General features: G+C 44.4%; 1 protein-coding gene across 5 annotated transcripts in view; it reads left to right on the forward strand.

The window, feature by feature from the left end:
- The first annotated feature begins 373 nt into the window (after positions 1-373).
- Lamb1 (laminin subunit beta 1) overlaps positions 374-22,877 on the forward strand; it is a 68,463-nt gene continuing 45,959 nt past the window's right edge. Inside the window, exons 1-12 of one of the 5 annotated variants that reach the window (XM_027416975.2) lie at positions 374-494; positions 616-737; positions 1,897-2,072; positions 4,280-4,415; positions 7,303-7,376; positions 13,208-13,396; positions 13,482-13,545; positions 17,228-17,430; positions 20,574-20,694; positions 21,712-21,900; positions 22,360-22,539; positions 22,658-22,770. In XM_027416975.2, coding sequence (XP_027272776.1) covers positions 701-737; positions 1,897-2,072; positions 4,280-4,415; positions 7,303-7,376; positions 13,208-13,396; positions 13,482-13,545; positions 17,228-17,430; positions 20,574-20,694; positions 21,712-21,900; positions 22,360-22,539; positions 22,658-22,770 — 1,482 coding nt within the window. In that variant the 5' untranslated portion in view covers positions 374-494; positions 616-700. Of the gene's footprint in view, positions 738-1,896; positions 2,073-4,279; positions 4,416-6,568; positions 6,639-7,302; positions 7,377-9,221; positions 9,345-13,207; positions 13,397-13,481; positions 13,546-17,227; positions 17,431-20,573; positions 20,699-21,711; positions 21,901-22,359; positions 22,540-22,657; positions 22,771-22,877 lie in introns of those variants that run through there. The other 4 variants (XM_027416974.1, XM_027416978.2, XM_027416976.1 and 1 more) reach the window with 4 other exon arrangements.

A 22,877-nucleotide genomic window follows, 5' to 3' on the forward strand; every position in this document is an offset into this window, starting at 1 on the left:
TAAAGGCTTAACCCAACCCACCTTCCCCCAGCGCTAGGTGCCTCGGGCTCACTTGGTGGCTTACTTCTGACAAAAGTAAATGCACGAGTCCGCGGGAGGTCCTGGGGGGAGGGGGCTTTGCTGGCTGACCTGTACACCCACCTCTAGGACCAGCCCCAACGCATCCCTCGGGAACCCGCTCCGAGCGCTCGCTTGGGAAGCGCGCCCAGGAGTGAACCCACCAGCCCACGCTTTGCACCAAAGCCCTACTGCGCCCGCAGATGCTGCCTTAAAACAAAAGAGGCGCCTAGGGAGGTGGGACCCGGACCTCAGCCCCCACCCCTTGCTGCCTCCCGCCCCTTCGCCCCCCCACCCCCACCCCGCTCTCCGTGTGCGCATGAGCAGAGGCGCCTCCCTCGGTTCCTCCCAAGGCGAAACTTTGTAATTCCCTTCTTTGGGCCGGTGGGCTGCCAGGAACCCAAAGAGCGCTCCTCCGGCCGGCAGAGGAGAACAAAGTATCTAAGAGACTTGACCCCTTCCTGGCTCCAGCACTCCACGCCGGTGGGAGCTGCGGGAAATGGAAGAGCCCTTCTCCTCTCTCTCAACATCTGCCTTTCCCCCCCTCTACCTCTCCAGAAAGGAAGACAAGAAGAAAAGGCAGGCAGCTTGCCTGCGGCGACCTCCTTCCCCTGCCGCGTCCCCTCGGCTACAAGGACTGGACATGGGGCTGCTCCAGGTGTTCGCCTTCGGTGTCCTAGGTAACTCAGGCGAAGGGCTTGGGGGGAGGGGTGTGCTCCGGCATTAGGGAAGAAAATCCCCAAACCGGTTTTCTCCTGCTTTGAAGGGAACCTTGGTGGATCGGGAGAGAGGGAATGGTTGGAAATGACCCCCCTGGGATCGGTCGCCACAGCTCTCGGCTCGGTGGTGGTCGAGGACGCACACACCGAGGTCCGCCGACCCGTATCCCCGGGTTCTGCGTACAGAGCTCGCAGTCCTTCGGACCCCCGAGGCGATCGCTCCGGGGCTTTGCACCCTCTACCAGTTCGCGCTGTTTCCCCACCACCGAAGTCAGGCCCCCTGGCATGGCTGGGCAGGCTGCCGAGGATCCTCGAAAAACCCATTACGCACAAAAGTGTCAGAGCCCAGAACAGGCTTCGTCTTGGGAACAGTTTGGGGCCATGTGGCTTTAATTAACTATCGCTGTTTGTCTTGGGGTGGCACCATTAAGAGCTGAGCCGGGTGCTTTGCTGGAATGGCGAAGCGTTGAAGCCACTACCGAACTGCAGAGACACACCAGCTCAGGGAATTGGCTTCTACCACAAACGCAGTGCCTCACCCGGCGTGATCGCCGGTGACCCTGGCGCGTGCACGAGTATATAGTCTTGTGTCCCCACGCCCACAGATTTACCCCACTCGCACCGAGGATGTGCGCACTGCCATGTGCTCTCGGGATCTCTCGAGCGGGTGTGCAGCGCGTGGCGGAGCCCACCTCACTGCGCCCTGGCCCAGGCACTTCTAAGTGGCCGGGTCACAACGTCCACCTTTCGCGGACGGGCTGATTGGCTGGGGCAGATCATAGTAGACAAAAGAGTCTGGTGGATTTCCTTGGTGATGCGCTCAGCTGACTGCTGGTCAAACCTAACGACATGTCTGTTTTTCTTTCCTCTCCCTTCTCTCCTTGCCCTGCCTTCTCTGGCGCTCATTTCTCTTCTGTGTTTTTCGATATATTCTTTCTTCTGAATCCTTTCTGTCTGCCCCCCTGCTCTGTGTGTGTGTGTGTGTGTGTGTGTGTGTGTGTGTGTGTGTGTGTGTGTGTGTGTGTGTGTGTGTGTGTGTGTGTGTGCGCGTGCGCGTGCGTGTGTTTTCCGCTCTGACTTGTGTCTTGCTTTCTTCTTCCTTCCCCTAACGTTGTGGTAGCCCTGTGTGGTACCCGAGTGCATGCTCAGGAACCAGAGTTCAGCTATGGCTGCGCAGAAGGCAGCTGCTACCCTGCTACTGGCGACCTTCTTATTGGCCGAGCTCAAAAGCTCTCAGTGACCTCGACATGCGGACTGCACAAACCAGAGCCCTACTGTATTGTCAGCCACCTCCAGGTAAGGCGGGTCTGGCTGGTGAACACACTGTGGGCTGCATCCTCCTCCGCCTCCTGGCTGACCAAAGGGGCATGCCCAGGAGACTTCACATCCTGCTCTCAGTTCAAATAGGAGAACAGCCAGCAAAAGAGCCCGGGGATCAGGCCGGTAGCTCACCCTGTCTTCCCAGGTTCAGTTTGCACAGTCGCATCCGCCAAACATTTCCTGCCACCGCCACCTATCAGTAGGGGAAGCCCGGGCTGCAGAGGAGCTTGGCCTCTGTCCTGTGCCCTTGTAGGGCCCTGCGTGTTTGCTGGTGCTGTTTGTTCAAGCCCTTTTGAAAGTGTGTTGAAGATAGTTCAATCATCGTCTTTGTGTGCTGACCGATGGTGTTGGGTTTTCCATCTTTCATTTGAGTATAAGGATGTCCCAAGCACTGAAGCCTTGTGAGGATCAGACACACTTCCTCATTGAAAAAAATGCCCTGGTTGTCATGGCATTGTGATGGTGGAAGACCAAAATGAAATTTCTGGGCTGTGCCTGCTTCTAAACGTGGACTCAGGTTTTAGATTCCAGAAGCCATACTTATATAAGAGCTAATATGAAAGAAAGAACATCATATAGTATCTTGAAGCAGAATCTGTTTGCTCAGTCTTTTCCCCCAGCTCCCATCCCCTGGGAAAAATAAAAACAGACTGCAAAAGATACAGTAACAGAAGGTGTTATTCTCACATGCAGGGAAACTTGCAAAGTGATTGCATGCAGAACCCTCTCAGTCCACCCAGGCTTGTGAGTAACTGTGCTTCATCAGGACAGTGACCTGGGATTTGTTAGCACATGTAATAAAATGGAGTTCCAATGTGGCAAAGTGGATTCTACTTCATTTGCTTCCAGATTTATAGAGACCTGTCTAGACTGCTTCCTCCTGATTAGAAGAGAGGCTATAATTAAACTTTTTTTTTTTAAGTTCTGGTAATTGTTCTTCAGTACTAGTTTCCTTGACTACAAGTTAACGAAAGCAATTAATGTTACCTTTTCTAATATTAGCATTTCAGTTTCACCTAAACTGTCTTGCTAACATTCACTTCAGAGGTCGGGGGATTTTGTCAGTGAATCACCAGACTCTGAAATCAGCCTTGCCCACAGTGAAAACTGCACTTAAAAGCAAGTAGAGCCAGACTCCCTGGGTTGTATGATTATCTGTGATACTATAGAGTGCCTGTCACAGATCTCAAGGTCTTCTCTTTCTGAAATGAGCGGGTATAAAAGGAAAGCAGGCAACTGTAGTTCCTGATCCCTTTGGTCTTGGCCCTGATTGTTCCATGATTCCTGCCCTCCACCCTCATCTTCAAATCATTTTTGTCAAGAAGCTACATAAATACAATTGTAAAATTACAGTCTGTATTAGCTTTATATCATCACCCTTGACCAAATCCTGTTTATGTGATATTTATTAGTCTGTGGCTATTTCAGGCTTAACATCATTTTTTTAGGTGTAAAATAATCTGTATTCAGAAAATAAAGGCATAGAGCCAAGCTCCATATGGGAAAGGAATCCCTAACTGTTCTGTTTATGGCTCACTATAACATACTGTGAAGAGTAGAGATCTGAGAAATTAATTTGCTTGTATGGAAACTAAAGTCCGTCATCCTAGTTTGTGTCCATTTGGGTCCTCAGAAATGCCCCTGGTTTGTGTTGATCCCAGAATAGGTCTTCCTCCCCTTACTCTAAGCAGTTTTCCTGTTAGCCTGCTTAGCACCCCAACCTTGAACGAAGAATAGGCTCTCTGACTCCCACAGACTCCATACTTTGTCTCATATATGGTCTCTCCTTCATGTATGCCTTACAAAATCAGGACAAATAAATTGGTTTGGGGGGGTTGTTGGTTTTTTGCCCCCAATTTTTGGTTTGCATCATGTCAGCAAAAACTCTCTAATACCTCTTTACAGAGATTAAGATTTAAGCCCAGAAATTTAAATGTGATTAAGTTTATGGACACAATGCCCTATTTTATTCTCGATCTTAAGTTTGTAAGAAAGGAGGAGATAATTTTCCAGAGCATTTTAGACAACTCAGTAAGTTTAAAAGTGAAAAATATGACATACATTGCATAATTTTTACACGTTTACCTTTCTTAAAGGTGGTCATTTGTTTTTTTGTATTGTGGACTTAATGATTTTTTTAAATGAAATTGTTTCATAGACTCATGAAACTGTTGTGTTTTTAGGAGGACAAGAAATGCTTCATATGTGATTCCCAAGACCCTTATCATGAGGCCTTCAATCCTGACAGCCATCTCATTGAAAATGTGGTCACTACCTTTGCTCCAAACCGCCTTAAGATTTGGTGGCAATCTGAAAATGGTACGTGATTGATAGGGGAGCAAGTCCCACAGAGTATGACTGACTGTTAACTAGGAAAAAGTTCACATGGGTGTTTGTACTGGCTTTAGCATGCTATCTGGAGCACTCAACTTGCTTCATCAAATGTGACCCTCCTTTCTTAAGTCAGGATGCAGTGTTTGATGCTAGACCAAAGAGTGTTAGTAGGCCTCCCCCTGAGCGGCCTTCAGGGGATGGGTGTATGTTGAGGGGAGTCAGGAGAGAGCATGGGAAGACTGCATACTCAGGACCTTCCACAGAACATAGCAGCATTTTTTGTTACCAGCCTCTCTTCCTCCACCTTCTAGCTACAAAAGATTCATGAAACAAATAATCATCCCATAAAATAAGCACTGTGGTGCAATTGTACAGTTTGTCAACATGCCTCTTTGTTAGCAGTGATGGGAATTCAGCCTCTTTTTTTGTCATTTGGCTTAACCAAATGTTGCTGTAAAACCAAAGCTATGTGAAATTTAGGGAGTACAGGAAGAGTTGGTGTATTGGTTAGTTAACCATATAACATTAGATCTTAGATTCGTTTTTTGAACAACCTGCAACTTTATATGAAGCACAAGCTTGCTTCAAACTTGAAACCCCCTGCCTCAATATTCAAATTACTAAGAATACAGGTATATGCTGCTATGCATGCTTGCATTCATTAAATCTTTTTTTTTTTTTTTTTAAATTATTTTTTAAATTATAGAAGAAGCCTTAAGAAGTGAACCTAATCTTGGTCTTAAACAACCTGGAAACAACTAGATCCTCTTCATTACACATCCTGTATCTCAGGAGTTCTTAGGTGCCTGTAGCCACCTGCCATTTATCCCTCTTAAGAGGAATTCCTTTATGGCTTTCAGTATCTGGCTATGAATTATAGGCTTTCTAGAAGTCTTGGTTTCCAGGGAAGGTTGCTTGCTCATTGGTCAGTCTTGAGAGTGCGATTGGTTACAAACTTGCTTGAGAGAAAGATGCTCCTCAGAAAGCATGTAGATTAACTTTTTAGAATGGGTTGTTTTTAAAGAGAATACACTGGTTGGTAGTCCAGAATGAAGAAAGATTCTACCAATCTGAGTTCCAGAGGACTGCCGGTACAGCTTAAACCTTTTGATGCACAGAGTCTGGGAGCTCTCCCTGACCAACCCCCTTCTGCACTGACCCTGCAGTGAAATGCAAATACAAAGCTTCCTGCGGATTGGGAGAAGGATGGCCCCATTTTAGTTAAAAAGTGGTAAATGTTAAAGGTTTTTCTTAATGATGTCAGGAGTTCATTCATTTCAATAGCTTTGAGGGGAACAAAAGTTCCCAAATGCTAGAAAGATTTTGCAAACAGTGGGGCCTGAGCTCTGTCACAGAGGGTAGATGAGATTAGACAGATGGGGCTCAGCATCCAGAAAGTCACTGATTGTCCCTTCACCTTTTCATATCTGTTGTCTGATAGTTGACAATTGAAGGCTCTCTATGATTGTGGCTTTATCTCGTTTCTGTGTGTTCTGCAGGTGCTGGGTGGTTAGAGGGTGAGGTTGAGCCTACATGCTCTGGAATGACAGTGACTTCTCACTCTTCACAGGGATACACTGTAAAATAATCATACTCTGTTCTCCGAAGATCTTTTTCCTTCCCATATTAAGAGGAAAAAGTGCAAAGGGTCCTGATTTATCAGGCTGTGAATCTAAATGGAATGTGCTTTTAGGGACACACATTGCTGAGAGAGTCCCTTTGTTACAGGGATGGTGCTAGTCTTGCTTTGTGCTTTACATTATTTCAAAAGCCTAGAAGAGCAGAAATGTATAGTTGCTTAGCTAATATTTCACTCAAAAAGAAATGCTTAGAGTGGTTTTGTGAGATGATTCTTTTTAGTAATTCAGATAAGGCTCATGGCTGTGATTATAGTGTTTTTCTTTAGCATTCCAACTAACTCACATCCGTTCCAGTGACCACTTTTCCCCCTCGGTCGACTTGGCCATTTTCCAGCAGGCGAGTTTATTTCAAAAGGTCCTACTGACTTCCTGAAAATATACCAGCTGAACATGATTCATTCTGACACATTCCTGTCTTCCTGCATTCAAGACTTCTTTGTTGGGGAGAATGAACCCTAAAGGCATCTTTTTACAGGGACAGGGGGCACCTTGGAGGACCTGAGGGCCTTAGGGATGGCCTTGCTTCTTATCCCTGGAATTCCACTGGTTTTTTTTTTAGTGTGTTCAAGTGGGTGTCTCACCCTCAGGGCACCATGTACTGTGCAAAGGCTTGTTTGTTCAGGCTTTCCCCCGAAAGGGAAGAAGTTTTCATTTGTTCCGGGACAGGTTTATTTATCTGACTGGTTCTTTGCCTCCTTGGAAAAGAAAATTGTTTTTCAGATGTAGAAGTGTAGCCAAAGGTTGCTCCCATCAAGGATGAGTTTCTCTGAGTTAGCATGTACTAACACACGAGATACTCACCTGCTTTCTTTCCTGTGCCTTAGAGAAAAAAGGGATATTTGTGTTTCTATTGTGTCTCTGCAAACTGACCCCCTGCTGTTCACTAGATGTATGCCCCTCCCCCCATTTGGCTTGGAGGGTTTGGGTAGTGGTTATGGCTTATAAAGCAAACAGGCTCTCTGAGAGGCTTTCTGCCAGATGTCTTGTGGCAGTGAGCAAATCCAGTAAGCTGAACTCTGGAGTGATATATGGAAAACTAAAGAATCACTCTGACTTGTGCTTCACCTCTAAATAAGTACAAAGTACCCCCATTAGTAGCTTCAACTCCAGCTTTAAGAAGAAAGAGGGAATTTGTATAAGGAGCTTAAAGGCCATTTAGGAGGAGAGTCAGCTGTTCACAGATGTTCCCCCATTGATCTCACCATCTCCTTTATTGTTTGGAAAATCTATAGGCGTGGAGAATGTAACTATCCAACTGGATTTGGAAGCAGAATTCCATTTTACTCATCTCATAATGACTTTCAAGGTAAGGAATACCTCCCTCCCGTTCTCAATGCCGGCTCCAGAGCACTGTGATTTCCACATTCAGAAAAAACAATGAGAACTTAAATGTTACTGTTGTCGTATAGTGGGATAATTGAGGAGCTCTCAAACAAAGACATGGATGTTCTATTGTCATGTTAATAAGTAGAATCTCTATTCCAGGGTAATTCATCTATAAACTTTTAATTAGATCGGTGTGGTGCATGCCTTTAATCCCAGTACTGGGGAGGCAGAGGCAGCTGGATCTCTGTGAGTTCAAGACCACCCTGGTCTACAAGAGCTAGTTCCAGGACAGTCTCCAGTCACAGAAAAACCCTGTCTGGAAAAACAAAACAACAAAACAATAACAAAAACCCCTATTAATTAGAGATCTCTTTATTTCTCCCATAGAGAAAGACAGCGTTTGACTCCCTCCCAAATCACAATAAAACATTTGCAGAGTATATCTCTAATCATGTTTATATTTTAAATGCTGAATTTGGTAACTCAAAAAGAAGTGTATTATCTTAGGTTCCAAGATTTTGCAAAAATTGTGGGAAGTTTCTCATTTCCTAAAGAAACATGCATGCCTTCTTAAATGCAGGCTTTTCTCACTCTCCATGATTCTTTTCAAGATGTAAAATGACTCTAGGACTAGGGAATGTCTCTGTACAAAGTGCCTTTGTTTCTCAAGCAGCTGCCTGGAAATGACAGACTTCACATGGCTCAAAGTACATTTTGGCACTCACAAAACTCATAATTTACTTACTGCTCCCCAGATTGAAATCACTTTTGAGTAGTTTTCCGTTGGAGTTGGGGGCCTTGTTGGCATTCTCTCTGGTTAGGACAAGGGGCTGGGGATCAGTTTACCTCAATGTCGAGGAGCCACAGAAGTCTCGCTCTGTGGTGTCACAATATAACTATAAGAGCATCAATCTCCAGGGTTCCCAGTCTCTGCACCTCACTCTTGCTGTCCCCCAAACTAGCCACTGTGATGACTGCTGGGGCAGGGAAGTTCATAGTGACACCTAATACTGAAGGTGGTTGGATAAGGGCTGTCACTAGCCTATCAGAGACTCCTTGCCACCAACTTTATCCTTTCATTGACCACACTCAACCTAGTGGTTAAATTCAGGTTTAGCCCCACATGAGGGTGTCATCTGAATGTTATGTGAATCTTCAAAGTACTCACAGTCCTCTTTATTGATGTCTGTGGCCCTGTCTTACTTTGGAGAAAGCATCTGTTTCACACACATGGATGTCTCCGAGTTCTTTTACAGCAGAGTCCTTTGAATGCATAGTCTGATGAATTCAAGGGACTACAGTGGGCCAGAAATGAAATTCTATTCTGCCCCAAGGTGCTAAAGGTTAGGCTGAGGAGACAGAGAGACATAATCTGTGGGTACATGTGTAAGGGAGAAGGTTCGTCCTTCAGATTCCAAGCTTCTGTGAGAAAGGAGAACCCTGGGGTAAGGCAGACTTGGAGTAATTTGTGTCTGCCCATTTCTGGCATATGGGACGTGGCCTTTGGCTTCCTCACTGTAAGTGGGAAGGAAAACGCCTATATCAAAAGGTTGTGTGGCATGCCCCTGTGCTCTGGGAACAGGGGCAGTCTTCCTGACCTGGCAAATTTGGGAACTTGACACCTTTTGTAAATGCTGTACTTCCACAGAAGATAGTGATACTAGTGTTAGCTTGTGTTGTGACAAAACTTCCTGGGAAGATAAAACATGTACATCTACTCACCCCAGAGAGGGAACCAATGCCAAACCAAAGTTCAGATACCACCAAAGTCCAACTTGGTGAACCAGTGAGTTTTATTGGAGTTACAGGATTATGGGGGAGGGATTACTTAGGAACAAAAATGACTCACCAAGGACTCCAGCATCGTGACAACTCACAAAAGCTGGGAACCTGGAGCACACTGCTCAGCCTGCAGGCAGCTCAACAGGTTGGAGGGTATCCTTTGCAGGTACCTCAGTTGGTCTAATCCTCTTCCAGGAAGCTCAGCAGATTTCTGCTTGTCTTATAGCTGGTCTAGTCTGAGAGTTTTCTTTGCATCTTGGCTTTCTCCCTCTAGGGACTCTTAGCTTTTCTTGGGGCCAAGAGACTCTGGTCAGTTTCGGGGACTTCGTGAAGCTATTTTGAATTGTTTACCTTCCTGCTTAACGAGCTTTCTGCAGGATGGAATCTTTTAATCTTGGAGGAAATGATTACACAACAGGTTGGCATAAGGAAAAAACAGGGATGAGACGAATTTCACAGGGAAGATAAAGGAAAACGGCTGTTTATGGATGAGCCCGAGATCAGTGTACCTTTGGTGTGATCATCGGGCAGGGCTCATTCGTTAAGTACTTGCAGCCACATGCTTCAAGCTTAGAGTGATGATGGAAGAGTGGAAAGGCAGATCTAAGTCAGAAGGCCCTTGACTCTGCTGAGGAATGTAAACTTTATAGGAAGTAGGGAGCCACTGACCCAGAGGTCACAGAAAAAACTTGCCAAGGAAACCAGGCATGGTGGCACAAGCCCAGCATGACAGCAGTTGGGTCTCTGTGGATTCAAGCCCATCCTGATCTATATAGAAAGTTCCAGGCTAGCCTAGGCTGCATAGCCAGACCCTGTCTTTTAAAAAAGTTTTGGATTTCCAGAAGCTCACCTGTTCTTGGACACTTTTTAATTCACTTGCTTGTATGCTCTGCCACCCTTTGCCCTTTCTGCTTTGAGAACCACTGCAGAGAGGAGGAGGCCCTGCTTCCTAAAAACATCACTTGGATGCTTTAGAATCAAAGGTTGGCCTTGAAGTAGAGAAAGATTAGAGGCAGGACAGGGGAAGGAAAGGGTTGTGTCCAAAACAACCTAGAAGCCCAAGTCCTGGGGAAGATGGGGTCCTTAAAAGCGCTATAAATGGAAAAGAAAGGGGAGCAGGACACAGATGAGGGAGGAACTTAGGTTTATTCTCAACCAAGCTGGCTTGGGTAAAGCTGCTTGCTAACTGGATTTGGGTTTTCATAGACTAGAAAAACTCATTCGTGTGTGTCTGCCCATTGTTTCTGTTATAGACAGATGTTTCCAATCCCTCTGTTTATTATGTGTTCAGCAGCCCCTGTGTAGTAATAAGGGCCTGAGAAGCTTGATGACTAAGCAGAGTGGGGGGTAGGCTTCCGTCCTTTAGGTGAAGTGTACTGTTCCGGTCCCTGCAGCTTCATAACTCCACAGGAAATTGGATGACTGGTCAATGGCCCTTGGGATTTAGAAGTTCCCAGAAGTAAGAGAGAAGGAAGCACAGCCAGGACTGGCTTCTGTGTGTTTCTTCTCTGCTGCCTTTTAATACTGAGACATTAGACCAGGTGTGCCCCTCCCAAGCCAGCTCACATCTTCCCAGCCTGACCTCATGGGATTGGCTGTGCCTGCACCATACCAGGTTCAAACAGTCAAAGGTACTTCTCACTCCCTGTTTAAAAATTTCAGTCTACAATTCTCTTCAGTTTGATGAAGTGTTTTCTTGTATACCTGGATACGTGGAAATTATTAAGGAAGGTAGAAGATAGGTTAGTGAATTTTTGCTAATTTCCAAAATCAGCACTGTGCAAAGGGTTCTGTCAAGTGATGATCTTATTTTACTTTACTTTTTTTCCCCAAGTGATAATTTTAGTTCAGAAATTCATCTTTATTTAAGTTCTGTTTCCTAGGCTGTCTGAGTTTTCCTTTGATCCCCTCCCCCATGGAAATCTGACTTCCCCAGCCTAAAATGCGCACAGCATGCTCATGGGTGTGAGGCATCTGCCTGTGCACACAGCAGCTCATGGGTGTGAGCCATCTGCCCATGCACACAGTGTGCTCATGGGTGTGAGGCATCTGCCCGTGCACACAGCAGCTCATGGGTGTGAGCCATCTGCCTGTGCACACAGCGTGCTCGTGGGTGTGAGCCATCTGCCTGTGCACACAGCATGCTCATGGGTGTGAGCCATCTGCCTGTGCACACAGCATGCTCATGGGTGTGAGCCATCTGCCTGTGCACACAGCATGCTCATGGGTGTGAGCCATCTGCCTGTGCACACAGCATGCTCATGGGTGTGAGCCATCTGCCTGTGCACACAGCATGCTCATGGGTGTGAGCCATCTGCCTGTGAACACAGCAGCTCATGGGTGTGAGCCATCCGCCCGTGCACACAGCATGCTCATGGGTGTGAGCCATCTGCCTGTGAACACAGCAGCTCATGGGTGTGAGCCATCCGCCCGTGCACACAGCATGCTCATGGGTGTGAGGCGTCTGCCCGTGCCTATTTTTAGAGTTCTGCTTTCTCCCTTATTTCCACTTGACCTTTTTCCTCACACCCTCTGAAATCTGCAGCCTGTTCTGAGGAGTTGGTCTTTTTCCTATTCCTCTGGCACCCCGACCTTCACGTTTCTGCTTCACCGCTGGCTGAAAAGGAGAAGGGCGCCGCTATGAGCACACAGTGTGAGACGTTGCTGGCACCAGTTCTCCTGTGTTCAGCCTCTCAGGCACTTTCCTGGAGTGCTGACCTCTTTCCCTTGCCATTTGCTTTGTTGGAGAGATTCAGGTATAAAGTGAGTGCAGTGACTTCCAAATCCATGTTGCAAAGCTGAGTGCCAAAGACGCATTTTCAACACAGCCACCCATGCTTTGCGCCCTGCGTTTCTTTCCTATCTTCTTTTTCACTACAATCTAATTGAGCAAGTATAATTCAGTACATTGTACTGTCATTAACTGTACAGAATTCATATCTCTCTGTTCATGTTATAAGTGTTGGAGTTAAAGGCCTTCATCTTTCTATGGTTCCTCTGCTTCTTGTCATCTTCCATGTTTAATGGCAATGCTATCAGAGTTATATTTCTAAGTATAATCTCATTTATTGAAGAGATCCAGCCCTCGAGGTCCCATCTAACATCATCTTCTCTGTGTAACATTCTCAAATTTTTCTTTTCTCTAATAATATTTACTTTTGTGGTAAAGTATGCATAGCAAAATCCCCATTTTTATGTGTATAATTCAGTGATGCTAGACATACTCAAGATATCATAAATCTATTACTGCTGTCAATTCCAGGACTTTATCATCACCCAAGATAGGGACTCTGGCTAGTCACTGAGCTGTAACCTCTCCCTGTGCCACTCCCCTTTCCCGTGACCCCTTTCTGTCTCCATCTACTATCCTAAGTATTTCACATAAATGGAATTATAATATTTGAAATTTTATATGGCATATTTCACTTAGTACAATGCCTTCAAGACCCATCTATGTTACAACAAGTGTGGCGTTCCCTTCTTTCTGCAGCTGAATTGTATTCTGTTGTATTATCACAGTTTGTTCTTCCTTTGCCAGTTTATAGGCACTTGGGTTGATGCCACTCTGGCTATTGTGAATAATTCGATGTTTTCTCACATTTCATGTGACTGTACTGTGGTGTTTGACACATTGCACTATGATTTTTATGCTCAGATATATTCCTTATTAGACTTGTATAGCATATGGATGGCATTCAATACATCTATTGAATGATTAAATGAAGAAGTGAAAGAGCAAGCGTTCAAATTCACTTCTGTCATGGGAACAGTGACTAAATATACCAAAATGTGTTAGCTACAAAGGCCTGTTTATAATCAGCTTCCAAAAAGAAGCAGCTGGTTGATCCACTAGGGTGGGTGAAGTGTTTCCTTGCAAGAACAGCCTCCACAGAACAGCATGTAGTGTTCAATAGGCAGCCAAGTCTGATATACCAACCACATGAAGTCAGGGCTGGTGGCACACAACGAGTGACATTTTTTAAAAGGACAGATTCAAAGCATCAAATGAAACTTTTCTCCTGCTTTCAGACATTCCGCCCAGCTGCTATGCTGATCGAGCGCTCCTCTGACTTTGGGAAGACTTGGGGTGTGTACAGATACTTTGCCTATGACTGTGAGAGCTCATTCCCAGGCATTTCAACTGGCCCCATGAAGAAAGTGGATGACATCATCTGTGACTCTCGATATTCTGATATTGAGCCCTCAACAGAAGGAGAGGTTTGTATGCCTCTTTATTTTAATTCTACTTGCTAGTCTGTTTTTTGATCATTGTGAAAATACTAACCCTCTTACCTATTTTTAGGTGATATTTCGTGCTTTAGATCCTGCTTTCAAAATAGAAGATCCTTATAGCCCAAGGATACAAAGTAAGCTGGCTTTCTAATAAACGCTGGGGTGGGAACCAGTCCTCATGGAACAAGTGTCTTCCTATCCAGAGCCTTGCTACCAGACTCTTGATACTCAGCCCCAAATCCACCTACGTTTCCTTCCTTCTTTATAGTCTTCGGAAGCTCTCCAAATTAACAGTAATCAGTCTTCACTGATAGGGAACACATTTGATCATGTCAGCAAAGCTCCAACAATCATACTGACCATATCACCTTATATTTTTTGTTGCTCAGTATATTAGAGTACAGATTAAGCTGCTGTAGTAAAATATCCCCCCAAATACAGTTGCTCAAATAAAACAGATGCTTCTTTTGCTTGTATGAAAATAGTAAGAGGGATTTCCAATTTCAATTTTATGTGTATGGGTGTTTTGCCTACATGTATGTGCACCATGTTCATTCCTGGTGCTCTAGGAGGCCAGAAGAGGGTGTCAGATCCCCTGGAAGTGTAGTTACAGACATTTGTGAGCCAACCATGTGTGTTGGAAATCAAAGCCAAGTCCTTTGGAAGAGTAGCCAGTGCTTTTAACCATTGAGCCATCTGTCCAGCACTGGAGGGATTCTCAAAGAAATATAGCTCACTTGCCACAGTTAGTCTCACTATATAAAATGCAAGATGATACCCAGTTAAATTTAAGTGACATGTTCTTTTTTTAAGGTCACATGTAATATCTGTGCTTGGTACAAATGTGTCCCATCCAATATTAATGGTTAATATAATTTTGTATCATTTGCTATTGGGGACCTACTTAAACTGAAAAATGAGAGTTTATCATCAATTTGAATTTAACTGAGTATCCTTTATTTGCTAAATCTGGTAACTGTAGCTATAAGAATATCTCCCTTCCTAGGATTATCCACACTAGCAGAGTTAGAACACTATCACTGTCCTCATTCTAGTGGTCAAGAATAAAGATAAGACATGGAGGTTGTACAGATCACGTCTGTTCATTGCTATAATTAGTCTTGTAGCTAGAGCACAGACGATACTGAGAAGTATCTCTGGTTATGTGGCCTGTGCTCTCCTAAAATTCTTGGCAAGGGGGTCTTATCCACAAGCAGTGGGAAGCAAGAATACCAGAAATTCCAGTCATGACCAGTGTGTGTAGTAAGGTGAGGATTGTCTAGCCTTTTGATAATGAATAACCTGAGTGTGAGTTGGATAGCATGCAAAAGGTGACAAGGCAGTGAAATGGCAGGTGGATCCTGAGTTCATAAGATACGTTTCTTAGTTCAGAGCTCTTTCCACTGCCCAACAATTGTTTGTGTTATTGCGGGACTACACACTCATCTTGGGAAGCAAGATATTCAATAATTAGGCTCATTGGCTTTCGTGTCATGCTGCCGTAGTGTATACAGCTACATGACCTGATCAAGTACTTAAAACTTTCCCTTTCCCATCTTTTGAGTGGAGATAGAAATACCAACCAAAGGTTCTTGGAGAGAAAATGAGTCATAGGTAACTGGCCAGCCCAGAACCAAACAGGTAGAAAGTTTTCGGTTGATTGAGGCTGTGAGTGGTGGTAATGTTAACTGTATTGCCAGCAGCTTAGGTTTTGCATAGAGCTGGTCCCTGTCAGAATGGAATGTCAAAGTCAAAGAGGGAGATAGTCTCCCTTGTTCTGCCTTGCTATGGAGGCTGCAATCAGTCAAGTAACAGGGCTGGTTCTTGTTGGTCTTTGCCAGCTGTGCACAGCCCTATTTTTAACCAAGTTCTCATGGAACTTCCAAGCTTGCAACATGGTAGAACAGCATAGAAGATATCCAGGGGACGTTAACAGAAAAGTTTGCTTCCCAACTTAAATTAATTTGACATATGCCCCAGACTGTCTCAGGTCTACTGTTACTCATTTTTCTGTTTTAAAACAAGTATTTATCTGGGAGGTGGCACATGCCTTTAATCCCAGTACTTTGGAGGCAGAGGCAGGAAGATCTCTTTGTGAGTTGAAGGTCAGCCTGCTTTACACAGTGAGTTCCAGGACAGACAGCACTGCTACACAAAGAAACCCTGTCTCCAAAAACCAAAAATCAAAGAAAACAACAACAACAACAAAACCCAAGTATTTAATGGCATGTCCATGCAGTCTCTGAGCAAGCTGTGAGACTACTGATGTAGGCCTCAATCTGGTCATGACAAACAGCCGCAGATTCCCTAAAAAGACTTGCGTTCTGCTTTGCAACTGAGGTGTGTGGGACTTGAAGAATGTATTAAATTCATGACTCAATTTTCTTGCCTTTGGTTGTTCAGTAGTTCCTGGACCTATTTCTAGGAAGTTCCCATGTTAGTTGTTTGTACCTTTGATTTACTCAGTAATCAAGGGAACAGAATTTCTTTCTGTCATTGAGACCTTGAAGACTCACTTCAAAGCAATGCCTCTTAGGAGAGCAGACAGCCTCAGGCTCTGTTGTTGCTCCATATGGCAGGAGAGAGTGGGGGCTACTTGCCCTTCTAATGACTTCTGTGAAGTTCAAGGGCTTCTAAATAGCCAGCTGTCCTTCATGTTTGTTTTTCTGCCTCTTGTCAATAGTGCTCACTGTGCTGCCATTCGGTGATTGTGAGTTCTCTGTTCTGTATTTGATTTTTACAAAGAGCCTAAGTTTAATGCATAGAATTTCCCTTTCCATTACCAGCCATTTCTGTCTTCATTGTAAACTATGCCTGTGTTAGAACTATTTAAAACTGCATTTGGTCTCCAAAACTATCAGAGGCACTAGACTGACTGGATCTTGTGGGGTCCAGTTCAGTAGCAGCAGCGTGGCCATTAGGGAAAAACACCTGAGTAGCACATTGACCGGCCCTTGGTCTATCTAGTTATATAGATTGTGGCTGACAGCCCAGCTTCTGCCATAAGCTTAGGGCTACAGACCCAGGAAGGAAAAGGAGACAAACTGATTTGTAAGAAACATTTGTGTAAGAAAAACAATTTGCCTGGCAACCTAAACTAAGCCCCTTTGTCCTCATGTCACTATACTGCATTAATAAATATGAAAATGTTTTTTTTTAAAAAAAAAAAAATGTAGACTACAATGTTGCTTACAACTTGACTGAAAGAGGCCATGAATTTGTGAGGGAGTTTGGGGGACTAGGGAGGAGTAGAGGGAGGAGAACGAGGATGATAGAAATGCAGTTCATATATATAAGATTTTTAAAAGCTACTTCAACAAAGACTTCCTTGAGACATTCTTCCCCTAAAAGGGTAGTTTTCTCTAGTGTTAAACCTGTTCTTGTAACTTGGATTTAAGTGGCAGGAAATTTCAGATAGTGTTTTCTTATTCAAAATAAAGACGTATCCATTCCTGTTATAGTTTGCACCCAGGAGAAACCCATTTCCACCCGAAAAGAATTACAGACAGACAGCAGCAGTTGTGGGAGGCAGAAGTAGTGCAGTATTTGAGATTAGGGGCAGTATGTTCTGGAATTCTGAGACTATAACTGACATTCTTACTAATCTGAGGAGACCAGTCCCTCCCCTGCTTCCAGACACTGTTGTACAGAGTTAACTGTGGTAAGGTTTACAACCATCATCTAGTTCATTCAGGAGGATTGAAGTTAGGTAGGCTGCTGTCATTTGTCCAATCCATCACTAAAGAGAAGTAACGTACAATTGCCACAGCATGCCTGCCTGTCTGATGAGACCTTTCCTCTTGGTGACCTTTGTAGATCTATTAAAAATCACCAACTTGAGAATAAAGTTTGTGAAACTGCACACTTTGGGAGATAACCTTTTGGACTCTAGAATGGAAATCAGAGAGAAGTACTATTACGCCGTTTATGATATGGTGGTTCGTGGTAACTGCTTCTGTTATGGCCATGCCAGCGAATGTGCTCCCGTGGATGGAATTGATGAAGCAGTGGAAGGAATGGTAAGTGTTGTGGGTGCTTGCACAGGTGATCTGAAAGGCAAAACTTGTCTTTAAGCCTGTCACATTTTTAAGGGGTTTTAATTTCCCAAAATAGCCTTTGATTTTTTGTGTCATGTTGGTGGTCAAGCACTGATTTCCTCTCTTGAAGAGTTGCTTAGGTTATGAGAACGTGTGCAAAAACTACTAGTTTCATAGACCTTGAATTAGTTTTTGGAATCCATTGCTATAGGCTGTTGCTGAAGTATTTTAGTTACCAAGGATTAAAAACTTGTCTAAATAACAATCCAGATTGTATTTCCATTAAGAAAGATTAAAAACCACAATCCTCCAGGCTTTATGCTAGCAAGAACAAGGTGGCCTCAGCCCAGAGAAACTGGCAATTGTAGCCCAGGACCAGAGATGACACTTAGAGACCAATGGAGTTTTCTTTCTGTCCTCTCCTTAGCTTTCCTTTCTTTGCCAGTTTTATATTGTTTGCAAATCAAATGTTTGAAATCTGAGATTTCCTTTCTTTGCCATATGGTTAATATGCTGGTTAGTTTTTGTCTAGTTGACACAGACTAGAGTCCCCTAAAAAGAATGAACTTCAATTGAGGAATTGCCTCCATCAGACTGTGGGCAAGTCTGTGGGGCATTTTCTTGCTCAGTGATTGATGTGGGAGGGCCCAGCTCATTGTGGTGGTGTCACCCTTGGGCTCCTGGTCCTAAGAAAGCAAGCGGAATGAGGCCTGGGGATCAAGCATCCATGGACTCTGCTTCAGTGGCTCACCAGGTTCCTGCATGAGTTCCTGTCCTGATGTCCCTCAGTGATAGACTATGACTTAGAAGTGTATGCCATGGGCTCACAACCAAAAGTATAAGACATGGAAGCCAAATAAACTCTTTTTTTCCTCCCAAGTTGGTTTTGGTTACAACAACAGAGCAGCAAACTGTAGCAGTTAGGCTGGGGTATTGTATTTTAATCCATTTAAGTGGTTTCTAGAAAAGAAAAAGTCTTCAAACCCTTAGGAGTTTAATACCACATAGGGACTCAGCCAACCTTGAGAGAAGAGAACAAAAAGTTAGCAATTACTAAATGAGTAACTAGTGGCAAGCGTTCAAACCTAGTCCCTACCTCTGTCCCAGGCATCTCCCATAGTCTCTGGACCTCCCTTGACGACAGATATGTGTGGCTTATTTGCTATCTTGTCTCTTCAAAGCTCATTAGTCTTTGTCCAAAGGGTGCAGGATATGTGTACTCTGCCCTTCTAAAACCATTGTCTTCCTTTTACTCCAGCTGGAAATCTTCATGGGTAAATAAGTCAGCTTTTTTAACAGCCCGAAGGAAGGGTTATGTTTCTAATCAGCACATCTTTCTGAGAATTCTAGACAGACTTTACTTGGCAGCATAAAAATCTTTGTGACTTTATGTCAAGTCATTCTCATAGAATATGCACATTAAGGTGCCGAGTGTCTTGTGCTGTGGGCTGGCTGACTGCTCTTCAGTTCAGTTCAACCTTTGGGAATGAGGAGTTTAATCTCTAACTGCACTCCTGTCAGGGCAGGTGCAAGAGAGGAGGGACCTGTCTGTCCTGTTCCCGAATTCCATGCAGTAGACAGCAGGGTTACAGAAAGGGCTTGTGTGCGTGCATACTTGTTTGTAGAAATTCAGTAGACAACAGAGTTACAGAGAGGGCTTGTGTGCGTGCATACTTGTTTGTAGAAATGCAGTAGACAGCAGGATTACAGAAAGGGCTTGTGTGCGTGCATACTTGTTTGTAGAAATGATCTGTTTATCCTTCGCAGGATGCAAGGGCCTTAAGCAGTAAAATGGCGTACAGTACTGCATCCCAAATCCTTTAGAGCAATTAATGTGTCTTTCTCATAGCTTTGTTTTCTTACTTGAAGGAAAACACGGCAAACAGTTGAAAAAAAAAAGTTCTTTATTGTGGTTAAAAAAGATAAGTGCTGTGTTTAAAGTGGGGGAAGGGGAAAGCAGAAACCTCTTAAAGGAAATGATCACCTGGCACGGTGTAAAATACACAGTGGTCAAAGCTGGTCTTGGAGACCAGTGCGTGTTGAGTTCTACATTCACTTTTACAGGTTTCTATTACGATGGCTTTTTAAAAATTATTCGGAAATATCTAGTTCAAAAACATTGCATTTTAAAATTCAGTGTGTGTGTGTGTGTGTGTGTGTGTGTGTGTGTGTGTGTGTGTGTGTGTGTGTGTTCACACATGTGCCACTGAGTTCATATAGATGTCAGAGCACAACTTGAGGGGATCAGTTTCTGCTTCCATATGGATACTGGGGATCAAATTCAGGTATTCGGGCTTGGTGGCAAAGGTCTTATCCACTACGCCATCTCACAGGCCCTAGGTGGGTTTTGTTGTTACTCTAATTCTTTTTGGAGGCTGTCCTGGAACTCGCTCTCTAGACCAAGCTGGCCTCACACTCACAGAGATCCACCTGCCTCTGCCTCCTGAGAGCTGGAATTAAAGGCGTGCACCACCAACGCCTGGCACTTTAATTCTTAATGATTACTTATTTTATATTATAATTGCGTCATTTTCTTCATCCCTCTCCTTCCTTCCAAACCCTCCCATTTACCTCCTTGCTCTCTTTTAAATTTGTGCCTTTTTCTTCATTAATTGTTGCTATATATGTGAATGTGTGTGTGTGTGTATTCATACATACATCCATACATAATATATTCCTGAATACCTAAGTACAACCTGCTCAGTCTGTGTGTTACCTTGTATGTATGTTTTCAGGGATGATCATTTGGTATTGAATAACCAATTGATGTGCTCTTCCCTGAGGAAGACCATTTCGCCTGCTGTTCCTTAGTTGCCTACAGTTCTTTTTAAAAAAAAAAAAAATTCTTAAGTTGTCAATTTTGCTCATCTGGATTCTTTGTGTAGCTATCCAATTGAATGTCCATTGTATCATAGAAACTATAGAAACTATTCCAGAAACAAGGATGATAGTCATCAACTTACAAGGATAGAACTTGCTTAGTTGGGGAAAGAAAATAAAAAGAAGCCCTCACTCTGAGGAGCTAGAGATGTGTGTGAAAGATTGTATCTTCTGCTGGCTGGAAAAAATGTGGCCAGTTTTTTGTATGTTTCTGACTTTGCTTCTCCTGGTTTGTAACTTCCCAGGTTCATGGACACTGCATGTGCAGGCATAACACCAAAGGCTTAAACTGTGAGCTGTGCATGGATTTCTACCATGATTTGCCATGGAGACCTGCTGAAGGTCGGAACAGCAATGCCTGCAAAAGTAAGTGTTAGTTGGGAGTGCTGTTGGAGGCAGTGGGATCCGCTTTCTGGGGATCTGTGCTCTACAGTTACTCTGTTTGCCAAGGGGAGGAAAGATAGCGCCGCTCTCCTGGCTGTGTCTGTCCCAGAGCAATAATGTGTACTTGCTGAATTAAATTAACAGGAACTAGTTAGTATGTTTGGCATTGGGAATGTCTATGACAAAGTATCTGCTTTTAAGACAGGAGGACAGCAGGATAAATAAAAGACAAATATCGTATGTTTTTGGTTTGGGTCTGAAGTGCCCCCAAAGGACCATGTGTTGAAGATTTGGTCCTCACCTGGTGGTGCTATTTAGTAGTAATTGGGTCCCCAGGGCATGGACTTGATCAGTCCATTGACGTGTTCCTTGCTGATGGGTTTACTAAGTTAGGTCCAGTCAAAGGAGGTGAGGATGCTCTGATGTTTCTGGTTTGCTCTTGTGCTTCCTGGCTGCCTTGAAGGGAGCTGCTCTGCGATTCCCTGTCTTTTTGCCATTATTCCCTGCCTTGTCACAGAGCCAGCCGGTTGTAGGGTGTAACCCTGAAACTATGAGCCTTTGTTGTCACAGTGATGAAAGAAGTCTGGCTTATGGTTGAGCTGCCTGTGTGCTGGGATTACACCTGCCTGCCACTATCATCCCCCCACACACTGCCATATTCTTCAGATATGCAACCCCATATTCTTTTCTAAGAATGCATCACCCAGCATGTCCTTTAGAAAGTACTTACTGCCTCTATCTCTGGAGTGTTAGGATTAAAGGCATGAGCCACCATGGCCCAGCCTAGCAATTTTAAAGTTGCTAACCTGATTTGTGTGTTAATCGGGATCAACAAGGCCTGTGTCCTTTCTCTTCACTGGAGCCTTCTCCCTAATTGCTGTTTTACTCAAACTCAGTCCCCACTTTCCTAAACAAGCTTCCTTCGTGCCAACTCCATCCTCCATTGGTAAGTAGATTTAAAAGTTTTGTTCTTGACATTGGTCTTGTCTTGTCGTACAGAATGCAACTGCAATGAACATTCCAGCTCATGTCACTTTGACATGGCAGTTTTCCTGGCCACTGGGAATGTCAGCGGGGGCGTGTGTGATGACTGTCAGCACAACACCATGGGACGCAACTGCGAGCAGTGCAAACCATTCTACTACCAGCACCCCGAGAGGGACGTCCGAGACCCCAATCTCTGTGAACGTACGTTGGGGGTGTCATTCATAGGACCTTTTTTTTTTTTTTTTTTTTTTTTTTTTTTTTGGTTTTTCGAGACAGGGTTTCTCTGTGTAGCTTTGGAGCCTATCCTGGCACTTGCTCTGGAGACCAGGCTGGCCTCGAACTCACAGAGCTCCACCTGCCTCTGCCTCCCAAGTGCTGGGATTAAAGGCATGCGTCACCAACGCCGGGCCGTAGGACCTGTTTTTATCACTTTTCATGCAGAGTAGTTTGTTGTCAGTATCCTCCTCTTGGAGCTCAGGCTGAGCAGCACATCCTGCATTGCTAGTTAATTGCTGTCTAGGATGCTGGCAGAAGCTCTTACTTGCCAGTCAAGCCTTAAGTTCTTTTTGACTGGATTTGGAGGGCGGAAGAGACATGGGTGTTTACAAAAAGCCGTGGCCTGATTGCCTGCTGCCTTTAACCTGGAGTTGTTCTTCTCAGCATGTACCTGTGACCCAGCTGGTTCTGAGAATGGAGGAATCTGTGACGGTTACACTGATTTCTCTGCGGGTCTCATTGCTGGTCAGTGCCGGTGCAAATTGCATGTTGAAGGAGAGCGCTGCGATGTCTGTAAAGAAGGCTTCTATGGTTTAAGTGCTGAAGACCCATTTGGTTGTAAATGTAAGTCACTTTGGGGCATACTCCAGGGATACAGTTCCATTTTACACTGAAATTCTAAAGCTAAACCATAGTGTTGGACTCACTTGTGTTTCTTTGCTTTGTTTTGTCTTTAATAAAGCATGTGCTTGCAATCCTCTGGGAACAATTCCTGGTGGGAATCCTTGTGATTCTGAGACTGGGTACTGCTACTGTAAGCGACTGGTGACAGGACAGCGCTGTGACCAATGTCTGGTAAGTAAATCCTAATTTCTGGGGATGAGAAGTTAGTGAATGAGACATGTCTTGTTTTGCTTTTGCAGTAGGGTCTCAATATATACCAAAGGCTGACTTTGAAACTA

The sequence above is a fragment of the Cricetulus griseus genome, chromosome 5, assembly GCF_003668045.3.
Source record: "Cricetulus griseus strain 17A/GY chromosome 5, alternate assembly CriGri-PICRH-1.0, whole genome shotgun sequence".
Classification (NCBI taxonomy): Eukaryota; Metazoa; Chordata; class Mammalia; order Rodentia; family Cricetidae; genus Cricetulus; species Cricetulus griseus.